At 40.4% G+C, this 14994-nt stretch overlaps 1 protein-coding gene across 4 annotated transcripts in view; it reads left to right on the top strand.

The window, feature by feature from the left end:
* The first annotated feature begins 346 nt into the window (after positions 1–346).
* The window catches only part of MAP10 (microtubule associated protein 10), a 53521-nt gene continuing 38873 nt past the window's right edge, over positions 347–14994 (top strand). For 3 of the 4 annotated variants that reach the window (XM_061161476.1, XM_061161475.1, XM_061161474.1), the window contains exons 1-2: positions 347–2921; positions 3252–3304. In XM_061161476.1, the coding sequence (XP_061017459.1) occupies positions 363–2921; positions 3252–3299 (2607 nt within the window). In that variant the 5' untranslated portion in view covers positions 347–362 and the 3' untranslated portion in view covers positions 3300–3304. The other variant, XM_061161473.1, reaches the window with a different exon arrangement.

Genomic DNA, 14994 nt, shown 5'->3' with positions numbered 1-14994 from the left:
TTTAGCCTGGAGACTCGAAAGGAAGCCCTGATTTAATATTGCTCTGATAGATTTGACAGGACTCCAAAATTGCATGTAACTTGTAGTGATAAAACGTGACTCGAATCAAAAAACATGCGCGTACTGCTCTCCCCACCCCGCCCCATTCATAGCTTCGGTATTATAAGCATTGTGTTAATACAAGTCTGGAAACCAAAGAGGTACAGTGAAAACCGAAAATTCCCGCAGCAGCCGCATCTCGGACCTGTCTGCGCGCCCTCTCAAGTCTCGCGAGAGAACAGGACAGACGCCGGGTTTTCCCTGTTTCTCGCGAGAACGAAGGACTTCAGCTTTCGGCTCCCAGCGTTTCCGGGGCAACAGCAATGGCGTCCGCGGTGTCTGAGCGGCTCTTCTCGCTGGAGCTACTCGTAGACTGGGTATACCTTGAAGCCCGGCTGCCGCAGCCATCCGTGGTTGCGGAGGAGGAGCAAAAGGAGGAGGGAGAGGCAGCATCGCCGCCGCTGCCCTCGCGCAGCCTGTGCCCCGCGGTGGCCTTCCGCCTGCTGGACTTCCCCACGCTGCTGGTTTACCCTCCCGCCGGGCCCGCCGCCCCCTCCCAGGAATCTCGGCCTGGCCTGGTCAGCTTCCGTCGCGGCAAGTCCTGTCTCTTCCGCCTGCAGCCCGCCACCCTGCACCGCCTGCTTCTTCGGACCCCGCTTTACGCCTTGCTGCTGCAGCTGCCCCCCGGGCACCCAACCCCCGCCCCGCAGCTCCTGGGGTCCTGCAGCATCTCTCTGGCCGCGGCGGTCCACAAGATCTTAGGGTCCGCCGCCCCCGGCAGCTCCCAGAGTCATCGGGGAAGTTTCCCGCTGTGTAACCAAGACGGGGAGCGGATTGGGGACATTGCCCTGGGTTACCGCCTGACTGATCTGGGAAGCAGCTTGTTGGGCCATCTGGAGCGGCCAGTCGCTTCCACAGGAGGTGGAGTGGAGGGTATGGAGGTGCAGAAGTCAGTGGAGGTCAGCCCCCAAACCTGGCAGGAAAACCAGCAGCTGCAGCAGCCAGACTCAGAGCCAAGCCCAGGAGATGCTGATAAGCCTCTGGTGGATGTAAAAATCTCAAGGGCCGGGAAGGATTTGAAGGGAAGAGCTTTCCATAGCAAGGCTGACTCTGATTACACGGATTCTATGGAAAATGGCAAAACCAACTCTGTTATGTGTTCAGAGGGTAGCAGTGAGAGGAATAGCCCCCCAAATCAGGAAGGCACAGAGGTGGAACTTGAAACTAACATAATTTGCCCTCCTCCTCTGTATTACACTCATTTGACTCAAGAAAAGACACCCCCTAAACTGGGTAAAATTACCATTGAGCCTCAAATTAAATCACCTGAGGAATGGGATGATGGTACTTTACTGAAAGAAAACCTTGTAAATCCCCCAACACATACTAATCCTCCAGAACATACAAATTCTGCAACAGGTGAAAGTGGTCCAGTGCTTGTAAATCCTGCACGCATTCAGGATACAGGAGCAGGTAGTCAAACTACAGATCATCCTCCAACTGAACACAATAGAATTAATACTATAAGGCAGCTGCCTTTGTTAAATGCTTTGTTGGTTGAGTTGTCCTTGTTATACAACCAACCCATGGCAAGCCCTACTCATATACATCCTCACTTAGCCTGGTTATATAGAACTGAGGATAAGAAGTCACCAGAATCTTCAGTGAAATCCACCTGTAAATCTGAATCTAAGAAGGATAAGCTTTCTGTGGGGGAAAATGAGAAGTCGGTGAGTCTTCAGTATAAAAAGAACCAAACTGAAAACCTTAAGAAAGGTAAATATTTTGAAAAGAAAGGTGGTGCCCCCCCCAAAAGAGTTTCAAGGGGAAGACTACTTTATGGCTTAACAAACACACTTAAACTACGTTTAAAACAAAAAAATCCTAATATGTTGGTGGAACATGAAAAGAGAGAACAGTATAGAAAAATGCAAACGCAAATGTTAGGTGCAAAACTCAGAATTCCGTCATCCAAAGTTAAGATACTAAGTTTTGCTGAACTGTATCAGAAGCCACCTGAACTGCCTAAAGAAAAGTGTTTAGAATCAGATGCATCTTGCGCTGAAAATAGCAATACCTCAAAGCAAATTAGTGTAGTTGATGATGACCCTAACATAACCAAAGAAACTAAACTGAAATGTGCAACTGAAAAGACAGCTGATTGTGATGAAAATAGAAGCAATAATGGTTTTGGGGGAGAAATTGTGAGTCCTGCAAATTCTGTCATCTCAGAAAGGTTTATTCATACAAATATTTTGGAAGGAAAAGTGGAAGTGAAAGTCCAAAGTCCAGGTGTTTTCCAGCAGGTTGCAGTAGTTGACAGAATTGTAATAGATAAAGAAATAGATGACAAGCAGGTCAAAATCACTAGTGATGACATTCTAACTGCTGATATCAATGAAAACAATCCAACTACAAGTAGTTGCTCTGACAGTATCTCAGAACTAAAGTATTCAGATGACTTCACCAGCCCTTGCAGTTCTGAAGACACCAGCAGAATTTTACGAGCTCCTGATAGCAGTCCAGGGACAGAAAATCCAAAACACAGTCAACGTACAAGCAAGTCCAGTGAAACAAAGTTGTCCATAAGGAAAAACAGCAGTGAAAAGAGTTCTGTTCTTAGCCCACCTTTTTCAGCTGGATCTCCAGTACTCTCATATAAAAGATTTCCTGTTTCAAAGACTCAAGATAAAAGTTTGGAGGAAGCATCTTCCAGTGATTTCTCTTCATCACACTGGACTGAGGAAAAAGAAAACCAGAGAGACCAAAACAGTATGCATAATTTTAAAGTTCTAAAGCAGGATCGTGACATCTCTGCTAAACCTAAAACAAGAACAGTTTGCAAGTCCTCAGAAAAAAGCCAGTCACCTCGGACATCTCAAGTGAGTTCTTACCTGCCTTCTAATCTGTCGGAACTAGAACTTAATGTCCTGGATAGCAGTACTTTAGATCACTTTGAAGAAGACAGTGATGACCTTGGTTCACTAAACATTTCCAAGCAGTGCAAAGATATTTGTGAATTAGTAATAAACAAACTTCCAGGATATACAGTGTAAAAATATGTGCTTTTAAATAATATTTAATTTGTTTTATAATCTGTGTGTACTATTAGTGAAACAATTTTAATAGCTGTACATAATTTTTAGTACATAAATTAATGTGAATAATTCTTTTTCAGAATATAAGTGTTTTGTCATTCCTTTGGGGTTTAGGATTCTGCCACTAAATCTGACAAGACTGATCATGAGATGATCTTATAACGTAGGTAAGATTTAAGTTGTTTAACCTTGTAAAAATAAAAGTATCTTCCTAAACTGCCCCTATTAAAGTATCCTAAAGCTGACTTCATTCACACCATTGAAAACTGAAGGCTGGTTAACAAAGATACCTTCAAATTTTAATAGGAATAAATCATTTAATGGATATATAAGACTTACTGTATGAGACCCAGAAAGGTACAGAAGAATTTAGGGTATAGCTACTGCAGTTATAAGGGCTTACCATTTTATTTAGATGTGAGTTCTTTAGGGAAATCTTCCAGGACCCATACGCATTCCACATCTCTAATAGGCGGAATCCTTTTTATATGCTGTCATAGTGCTCTGTGTACCTTTTCTTAAAACCACAATCTGGGTGGCTACTTGGTTAATGTTTATCTTCTGCTAGACCTAAGTTCTGTGATTGAAGGGACCATGTCTGTCTGAGCAGCAATATGGTCTTAGTACCTGGCACAGTCTCTGGCATATGGCTGGGGTGCAATAAAAGCATTTGTTGAACAAATAAGTGATGGCCGTACACTTAACATACCTAACGAGAGGGGTTAGAATTAAGCAGTAAAACAAGCAGAAACCTAAAAAATATCCTCCTTGGATACTGGCTATTTGACTACAGTATTTTCGTTTTGCTGAAACACCTTTTGGTGTTCTCTGAAGTATTTGGAGAAAGGAGCTAAAAAAGGTGTCTTCCTATACAGTTTATTGTATAGAAATTCAGTTTATTGTCATTTCAGCTTTTTCAAGTTATTTTTAATGTATGATAGTTTGTTTGTATGAAATCTAGTGATCGTTTCTTTATAATTTCTTCCATTGTTTTTATATTTAGATCTTATTCTTTGTGCAGATATTTACATGTGTTTTCTTCTGTGTTATATTTAAATTTTACACTTAAGTTTTAATATAGCTAATACTTTTGGATATATGAGGTGAGGTCCTAATTTTCCTAAGTAATTAAATAATTATGTAGGTATTATCTTGTCTGATCATAATAATAGAATTTAGTTAGATGGTGAGATGAAGAGACTATATTTTGAGGAGAAATATGAATAAAGAATAATGATGGGAATGAACACAATGTCACAATGTACTCATGGGACAGAGAAGACCTTATGTGATCTTGATTAGAATGGTAGAGTCACACTAGAGTGGTAGAAGAAAAATTTGTTGAGTAAGAAAATACCAGATTGTAGGAGCTTCAAATGTCAAGCATACCCATAAAGTCCTAAGCAGTAAAATCAGTATTTTAATGTATGAGTGAGCACCAGTAAGTAGTCATGACATTTTGAATATTTTAAATTATTGAAATAAACTTTTAGAGATCCAGAAATTATACCAGTGAAAATTTTGGAGTGTGAAATGTTTTTAAATAGCTATGATCTTACTTTTTTGGTAAATAGAAAACATAGTGTTTCATTTCACAAAATCAAGCTAATTTACTGCTAGATGCTGCAGCTGGCTACTCAGATGACATCATTTTGGCCTGCAAATTGTTAGCAAGTTTTCATTATCATGGAGGAAACAGAAAATATAAACAATATTAGAATAATCAGAGAACTAATTCTTTAAAAACTGAGAGTAAATCGTTGTGCATGATGAGAATGGGTAAGGAAAATGGTGAATTCAGTATATTTAAGGTTCAACAAAGACTAAAGAACTTTAAATTACAAAATTGAGTAGCTAAATAAGCTTCTCTTTGAATTATTCCATGAACACCTATTTCTAGAATTGTGGAGGTGGTGGTTTTTCCAGCTTAATTCTAATGAAATACCTGTTTCATGTATTTAGCACTTCCTGTTTGAATCCTATATTCAAATTGTACTTCATGTTTTAATTCTAAAACCTGTAAACTTAGTACTTTAAGAATGTCATAATAGATACTACTCCTGAAGCCTTAATTATCTCCTTAAATTACTTAAAATCATTGAAACATGAAATAGTTGTTTTAGGTTAAAAATGAGACGAGAAGGATCCAGCAAGTCCTGGCTCACAAACTGTCATTCTGTACAAGAATCAGATATTTTAATCTAAATTAAAACATAGATAGCCCGAAGGATGGCTATATCTCTTGGTCCAAGGACAGTTTATGACTAGGCAAATATAAATATTATGTATCTAATAGACAGATACAGATATTATTTATCTTATTTAGATGTTGCTTTGTTACGAAATTTCTTTGCCTTGCCAGCAACACACTGTGATAATTAAAAACTTGTTTTTTAAAATTGATAGTCTTTTCCTGAACTTTCAGGGTCATAAATAGGGAAGAGTGTCACTTAATTGTAAAACTGAGCTGCTGCAATCCAGCTTTTCTGAGCAGCTTAGGTATCTAAACTGCTGTGTTAGGGCTACCTCTCTGTAATATTAAGAGGCAACTGTCAACAATGACAAGTTCTTTGAACTATTATTAAAGCAGATTCAAAGAGGACTGTGCAGATGCATATGTCCAATATTTTTTTTTTCTGGAGTCATCTGCATGCTATTCATGACATTTCTAAATACAAAGAACAGTGATACTGAACTCTTAGGCACTTGTGGCTCTGTTGAGAGCCACCTGTTCACATCTTGATTAAATTAATTTTTCTGCCTGTACAAGCAGTGCGTTTATTATGCAGTCACATTTAGGAACCAAATTTTATTTGTTACAACATACAGGTCAAGACTATCAATTAAAAAAAACAAGGTTTTGATTATCACATTGTGTTGTTGGCAAGGCAAAAAAATTCATAACAAAGCAACATCTAAATAATATTTATATTTTATTTGTCTATTAGATACATAATATTTATATTTGCCTAGTCATAAACTGTCCTTGGACCTCGAGATATAGCTGTCCTTTGGGCTATTTATGTTTTAATTTGGATTTAAAATATCTGGATCCTTGTACAGAATGACAGCTTATGAGCCAAGACTTGCTGGATCCTTCTCATTTCTAACCTAAAACAATATGAGGGTAATTTACTTGGTCAAGGACCAAAACATTTTTAGTGTTTTTCTCCAGAGATCTAACTGTCATGCCAGGAAATATTAGACCTCAGAATGAGCTTTATTAGGTTGGAGTGCCAAGCCGTAGTACTAGAAATATTTTCTTATTTTCCAAACATTTCTCATATCTCTCTTATACAAGTAATATGTATATCAATTCTAGAAAAAATTAGAAAATTCAGATAAGAAAAAATTTTATGTGCTTTAAAAATTTAAAATTTAAAAGGAAGGTTATGGTCCTTTCCTTTCAAAAATCCCACCAAAATGAGAGAAGAGGTATAAAAATTAGAGTGAGTCCCAGAGAATAAGGAAAATGCTGGTGGTGGACAAGATACTTGGAGGAACTTCCAGAAGAGACAAAGCAGATGGAATTAGGTTGCTGAAAAATTAACTAGAAATCTATTCTTCAACATAGCTCTGGGAGGTGCTGCTGGAGAGATGAGAAGATGTTGTTTTCTAACAAAGCCCAGAGATAAACATCAAATTCAGTGAGCAAACCTTAAGAAGGAGCAGGTCATGGGACACAAAGGGTAGAAAGCAAACGCTGAGTGTGATGGAGAAGCTGGGGCTGGGCTAAAGGTTATCTACTAGAAGAGGTGTTGGGACCAAAGAGAAAAAATATTTTTGCTTTGGATGGCAAAACATGTTAGCAATGTCTTTCTCAATTTTATTGGAAAGACCACTAATCCTAGTGGCAAATTAAAGTGTTAAAGCCCTGGTCTTTGGAGACAGGTGGGTGGTGATTACATCTTTGGTCATGCTATGTATTTTTTTGAGATTATTTCTTCATTATAAGATTAGTTTGGGGGTTGAATCAAATAACATTTATCTAGCATATATAACAGCAAATGCGCCTGGACTGTTGATGTATTTAATAGTACAGAAAATGTACCATGTATCTGTATTCTTGCCCTTCGGGGGATATATTTTCAATAAAACCTCAGTCAGGAAGTCAGCTCTTCCTTCCAAAGGTTAAAACAAATGTTTCCTTTGACATTGTAACTGAGTAGGAGAACCCTTGGCAACAGGAATCCATGGGAAGTTTTGGGCTTTAATAAGAATGTTTGTGTTTGTCCAGCAGCAGGCCAGGGCAGGAGATCAGACAAGCTCCTGAGTAACAGTACAAGATAGCAGCTGAAGGCCATAAAGTAGAAAGAAGGCATATGCAAGGGGACAGGTCCACAAATCACTAAATGAGGGAGTTATTACAGGTTCAGAAGCCTATACTTGCAAACTTGACTATTCAGGATACTTTGTCTTATTTGTTTATTTTTTGTTTTGTTTTCTTCTTGGTTTTAATATAGTTCTCTTTGAACTATATTGTAGTTGAGCCATAAGAACAAAAGGATCTTGTAGTTGAGCCATAAGAGCAATAGGAAGTGGATTTGGCTGTGGCTCATAATTGAGCTGAAACCCTAACGGAGGAGCAGTAAATCCCCAGGGTCTACATAGTGAAAGCCAGAAAAAAGATCCAACTCCTCTTCTGTCCAGAGATTTCTCCTTCAGCTATTCTCCCCAAGAAACCTTGGAGGGTTTTGCCTTTTGTTTCATTATGGGAAGCTGCTCAGATTCAGAGTTTCACACCCAACAGTGGCCTGGAGGACTGTATTTCCTTAATTGTGACTTTGATGTTAATGCCGAGGAGAGAATTGGGGCAGGATTTGGATTCAGAGTGACATAAATAATGGATTGCTTTATATGTGGAAGAGCCTGTTGTCAGCAGTGTTAGTCTGAAAATGATTGCTTGCATATCCAGAATTCTTAAGGGTATTTCCACATACTTTGGACAGTATTTGTTAACCTGAAGGAGGAGATCTTTCTGATCTGGAAATGTTCAAGGCATGAACGCTGGCATTGTGTCAGCAAAGTTCTCCATATCCTTGACTCCCTCTGTAGTGGCCAGAAGCCAGGTGTTTAGGGAGGCACATTTTTTCTTTTCAGATGGCACGGCCTTACATTCCAGTGCACCTTTTCTGAATCTGTGATTTCTTGCTACTCTCTTGCTACTTCACTGATCACAGCGTGAGCGCATACCGTCAGCATCTAAGAATCTATGTGAGAGGTGAGATTTCACTAAAAGAATGGCCTTTTCACTGGAAAATAGGATTGCTGGAGAAACAGAGTATTTTGGTCTCCGTTAATGTCATTAATTTAATCCTAATGCTTCCTGACACTGATTAGCACCTTATAGCTGGTGAAGGACTTCCACTGTCTCACTTCATCTTCACGAGCACCCCATGAGTTGTTAATATAGATGAGAAAACAGAAGCTGTTTTTCTCATTCATTGCCTTTCTCACTTTCTAGAAAAACCAAAAGACTGTTGGTTTAAATCTCAGGAAGTTAATGTTTCTTCAATACTTCTATCATTTCCAGAATCAGAGTAGATAGCAATTATCTATAAAATTCCAGTTTGAAACATTATAAGGGATGGGACGGGGAGGGAGGTGGGAGAGGGGTTCAGGATGGGGAACACATGTAAATCCATGGCTGATTCATATCAATGTATGGCAAAAGCCACTACAATATTGTAAAGTAATTAGCCTCCAACTAATAAAAATAAATGAAAAAATAAATAAAAGTAGAAAAAAAATGTTTTTTAATTAAAAAAAAGAAACATTATAAAGTTGTGTTGTATTTTAGGCCTCCCTATTATTTTTATGTATTTTAATTTTATATTCTAACTTAACTGTTTTTACTAAACTAGAGGTATGCTCTCCTGCATCAACAAAGAAGTACCCACCTCTATGCTGAGAATATGATTATACTGAATCCTGGTGTGGTATTAAAAAGTAGCTGAATGACTTCCTTGGTGGTCCAGTGGTTTGGACACTATGCTTTCACTGCAGTGGTCATGGGTTTGATCCCTGGGCAGGGAGCTGAGATCCCACATGCCACAGCCTCCCCAAAATAATAATAAAAAGCAGCTGAAATTTTAGACAACTCAAGTCAGAAAAGAAAGCTTGAATACACAGGAATGTGGAGCCAGAAGATACTTTGGAAATCACTTAGTTCAGTTCCTTCACTTAATAGATAAGGGCTGTGGCCCTGAATAATGAAGTTTGTTAGCTTCTTGCCCCCTCTTTCCATTTGAAGATGCCACCTCGTGTGTTAAACCGGGATCACTGCAAACCCAGTCTGTGTGTCTGGCAGGCTTTCTATAACATTCATAGTAAAAACACTAACCAAAAATGAACGACTTAGAGATGTGGGAATCATACTCTTTGCCACAGGGAAGGCATTTGTGTTTGGGATCAGACAGACCTGTTGGAGTCCTGGCTTCACCTCTTAGCTGTTAACCTTGGCAAGTCTCTCTGGAGCTCAGTTTTCACAGCTGTGAAATGGAGAAATGAATCATCATAGTGAACGTCCATTCTGAGTTTCTTAACAATATTCACTGCCTTTCTACTACTACTGTGTAGGTCAAGCCCAGGTAGGGGATGTGTACCAGAAGAGGTGATTCTGATGGTGAGATACAACAGTCTCAGTCTTCCTGACGCATGGGTACCACCTACTTTTGCCAAAAACTGGACGACTGACACCTGCGTCCTTCTAACTAAAGAGATCGTGAACCCACTGGCCTCCTGAATTGAACTGCTCATCTCCACGTCAGTTCAGTGCTGTACTTCTCCCTCCTTAATGAACTTTGCCATTGAAACCCCACCTTCCATTCCAGGCCCTATTGCCTGGTCCTCAACTAGAAGTGAGGAACCCAATTAAGTTACAGAAAAGGAGATAGATTCTTGACAGCTATAGAGTAGCAACAGGTATGGCTCTTCAGAAGCAGAATACATCAGAGGAGCTGTCCCATGCATGTCTACACCCTGAAATATGTACATGAATTGCCATGGGTTAGACTGCTGGTGGGTGACCTAAGGAATGCTCCAGCCATACTCCATATCCCCCTAAAGAGGAGGGGCTCAGAAAAATGTTCATAGGGCTGGTTTCATGAGAATGCAGCCTGTGTGGTTGTGTAAACCCTGTACTCAGAAGAGCCTCACACTGGGTTTAATGCTCTGCTGTTGTCATGTTGAAATTCTCTGTTACTTTCCCTTTGAGCTTGGGTTTTTGAGTGACGTCTAATGGGACAAGAGGACATCCACATTAGTGGGGGAGATGTGTGCCATGTGTGTGTCCAGTCTGGTTTCTTCCCGTCCTGTTCACATGCAGCTTTCCTAGACAACTAGCTTCTACTCAGGGCCCCATTAAGGAAAGCACAGCTCATGGTTTAAAGTTATCACTGTATTGAAATTCTTAACAATTTTATCTTTGAGTTTGTGTTGTGCAAACATACAAGTGGGCCCTAGGAAGCTGTGAATAAAGCTAGTGGAGGTGATGGAATTCCAGTTGAGCTATGTCAAATCCTAAAATATGATGCTGTGAAAGTGCTGCACTCAATATGCCAGCAAATTTGGAAAACTCAGTAGTGGCCACAGGACTGGAAAAGGGTCAGTTTTCATTCCAATCCCAAAGAAGAGCAATGCCAAAGAATGTTCAAACTACTGCACAACTGCACCCATTTCACATGCTAACAAGGTCATGCTCAAAATCCTCCAAGTAACAATAGTACATGAACTGAGAACTCCCAGATTTTCAAGCTGGATTTAGAAAAGACAGAGGAACCAGAGATCAAACTGTCAACATCTGTAGGATCATAGAAAAAAGCAAAGGAATTCCAGAAAAACATCTGCTTCGTTGACTATGCTAAAGCCTTTGACTGTGTGGAACACAAACTGTGGAAAATTCTTAAAGAGATGGAAATAGCAGACTACCTTACCTGCTTCCTGAGAAACCTGTATGCAGGTCATGAAGCAACGGTTGGAACTGGATATGGAACAACAGACTGGTTCCAAATCAGGAAAGGAGAACATCAAGGCTGTATATTGTCCCCCTGCTTATTTAACTTACACGCATAGTACATCGTGAGAAATGCCAGTCTGGATGAAACACAAGCTGGAATCAAAATTACCAAGAGAAATATCAATAACCTCAAATATGCAAATGACACCACCCTTATGGCAGAAATTGAAGAGGAACTAAAGAGCCTCCTGATGAGGGTGAAAGAGGAGAGTGAAAAAAACTGGCTTAAAACTCACCATTCCAAAAACTTCAGTACCATTTTTCTAGATTCCATATATATGTGTGTGTTAGAATACAGTATTTTTCTTTCTCTTTCTAACTCACTTCACTCTGTATAATAAGTTCTAGGCTCATCCACCTCATCAAAAAACTAACATCATGGCATCTGGTCCCATCATTTCATGGCAAATAGATGGGGAAACAATGGAAACAGTGACCGGCTTTATTTTCTTGGGCTCCAAAATCACTGTGGACAGTGACTGCAGCCATGAAATTAAAAGATGCTTGATCCTTGGAGGAAAAGCTATAACAAACCTAGAGAGCATATTAAAAAGCAGAGACATTAATTTTGACAGCAAACGTCTGTATAGTCAAAGCTATGGTTTTTCCAGTAATCATGTATGGATGTGAGAGTTGGACAATAAAGGATGAGAGCTGAAGAACTGATGCTTTTGAACTGTGATGTTGGAGAAGACTCTTGAGTGTCCCCTTGGATTCCAAGGAGATCAAACCAGTTAATCCTAAAGGAAATCAGTCCTGAATATTCATTGGAAGGACTGATGCTGCAGATGAAGCTCCAATACTATGGCCACTTGATGTGAAGGGACGACTCATTGAAAAAGACCCTGATGCTGGGACCCTGATGCAGGAGGAGACAACAGAGGATGAGGTGATTGGCTGGCCTCACGAACTCAATGGACATGAGTTTGAGCAAACTCTGGGAGGTACTGAAGGACAGGGAAGCCTGGCATGCTGCAGTCCATGGGGTCGCAAAGAGACAAGGGTGAGCGACTAAATGAAAACAACAACAAGCATACCAATTCAAGTCTGATGGGACAATGTAGTGTGTGCCTGAGTAAACAGGTACAATGTGCCTATTTATCTCTTTGCTGCCCTATTTGCATACAGTGTTCATGATATCCAAGGGCACAGAATTCCAGGGACTCACAGTCTGTGGGAGCTCAGTGCAACTCAGCCTAGCACAGGTGAGTGCATTCCGTCTACACCTGGGCATTCTGAGAGGCCGGGCTCTCTTTGGGTGCCAGAACTGGTTTCACATGCAGAAAGAAGGCAGTGCTATTCCAAAAAGTATGAATGACCGAGGAACTCCATCATATTTTGACTGGCTTGTGTTACTTCCCTATGTTAGTCAACCACTGACATTCAAAATGATGATACAGGAGAAAAGAGAGCAGCCTAGGGTTCCTTGTCCTTCCAGCTCCTTAGTCATCAGGAAGCCTATGGTGGAGGATGTCAGTGGGATGTGCAGGCATCAAGAAGTGGAACAGAAGAGTTAGTTTAGTTGGGACCACATTTCCACTATCTGCATGCCAAATAAATATTACATATTACATAAATATTACAAGATACCAGCTGTAACTTTGATTTCCACCTACAAGTAAATATTCTATTCATACTTAAAACTGACCTTTCACAATGTAAAGATGAACAGTCAAAATTAGGTTAAAGATTTTAATTTTCCTTTACATTGAAATACATTGAACAGTGAGACAGCATTCTAAAATGATCCGTCAATGACTTATGCCCTTGTACAATCCTCATGTAGCAAGTCGGCAGGACCTGAAGTTTGCTTCTAACTAGCAGACTATGGCAGAGGTGAAGGAGTTTGGCAGAGGTAATTAAAGCCCCTAATCAGTTAACTTGAAATAATCAATGAATCAAAGTGAGATTATCCTAGGTGGGCCATACCTAATCAGGCAAGCCCTATAAAAGTGTATAGAAGTGAGACTTTTCTTCTGCTGACCTTGAAGAAATGAGCACTGTGAGTCCTGCAGCTGGAAAAAGAGTTCTGCCAACAACAGCATGAGCTTGAAAGTGGACTCCAAGCCTCAGATGAGACCCTAGCCCTGGCCGACACCAAGACTGAAGCCTGTGAGACCCTGGGCAGAGCACCCAGCTACACATTCCTGGACTCTTGATCCACAAAGACTGTGGGACACTACATGGGTGTTGTTAGAAGTGGCTAAGTTTGGGGGTAATTTGTTATGCAGCCATAGAAAGTTAATACAAACAGCCAATAAAAGCACCATGACGAGTTGAGAAAAAGACCTTGGAAGAAAGGGAAAAGTTTTATATTTTAGGCACTCCCTATTTTTGAACAGGCCCTGCATTTTTACTTTTCACTGAGCCCTGCAGATTCTGTAACTGGCCCTGGCTGTTACTCCAAGCTTAGTGAGGCACATCCAAGGACTGACAGGCTTTCTGCTTGAGTATCCAGCGCACCCGGGCTTTGGCACAGCTTTTCTGGCCTTGCTGTGTATCATACTTGTGAATACGGGGCGGCAGGGAGGCGGTGGCTACACGTTTCCTCTGTAGAATTGGAACACCATCTTTAAATTTTTAATTTTACAGTCTGAACTCAAACGCCTACATTTCACACTAATGACAAATTTGGCTTCTGAAACTTTTATATAAAATTACTCATAGTAATTCTTTGGGGGTAGAACTAATGTAATTCTGCATACAATATTTTTAATGCATAACAAAATGATTGAACAATCCATAACCATTTAGGAACTGTGTCCTATTTATTCTTGACAGTTAATTTCTACAGTTTTTTTTTTTTTTTAACGACTGACTTTCTCCATAAGGCTTCTTTAGCACTAGTTGCAGGCTTCTGCAATAGTGCTATTTCCTCAAAATGGTTAGTTTTGTGGATGTTCTGGGTATATGTGTGTGTAACCACTTTGACCCACTTCCCTGTTTTAGAGAACAAATGTAATGATTCTCCTATTCTAGTTCGGTAGATAGTGCCAGCTCCACGTACTTGTGTTAACAGGAAATTCAACATCAAAACTTAATGAACTGCCATCCCAAAGGACCAAGGTCCTAAGAAGCTTACTTCTTCTTACTTAAGTAAGATCTCTCCTGCTTACAAATGCCAGACTCACCTGCTAAGTAACTGGGCTTGGTTTTCAGCTGTCATGGTTTCTGTTGCTGTGAAAAAGTTTGGTGTCTGAAGACCGGTCCCCTTCCTGGTCTTGACTCCAGCACAGTTTGTGAGGGTGCAAGTTACTTTGGTTTTTGTTCATGAGTTCAAATGCACAGAGTGGCTGAATCTGGAGTTGTCTTAAAGCCTTTCCTCCTGATGATCGCTCTGTACAGAGCAAGGACCACTAGGACAGATGCTTACTTCTCTTGTCTGCTTTGGGGTCTTTTCCTCCCAGACAGTTTTGACTGAAACTAGCCTAAGACATCAGAGTTCCTAATTAGTTCAAACATCTAAAGGGAAGGAGTCATGCATGGACTGGATTCTGCTCTTCTCTGAAGCCTACTGAAGCCCACACGAATCTATTCTCAGTTTTCATGAGATCACAGAAATGATTTGATTCCTTAAGCCAGTGATTGTGTGTGTGTGTTAGTCCCTCAGTCATCTCTGACTCTTTGTGACCCCATGGACTGTAGCCCACCAGCCTCCTCTGTCCATGGGATTCTCCAGGCAAGAATACTGCAGTGGGTTGCCATTTCCTTTTCCACGAGATCTTCCCAGACCAGGGATTGCACTCGTGTCTTCTGCATTGGTTGGCAGATTCTTTACCGTCTGAGCCACCAGGGAAGCCCCAGAGAGACCTTTGCGGTGTTGTGAGCAGAGTCCAAGAA

The sequence above is a fragment of the Dama dama genome, chromosome 15 (genome assembly GCF_033118175.1).
Source record: "Dama dama isolate Ldn47 chromosome 15, ASM3311817v1, whole genome shotgun sequence".
Taxonomy (NCBI): Eukaryota; Metazoa; Chordata; class Mammalia; order Artiodactyla; family Cervidae; genus Dama; species Dama dama.
The sequence above is the reverse complement of the archived record's forward strand: the minus strand, read 5'-3'. Positions and strand labels throughout refer to the sequence as shown.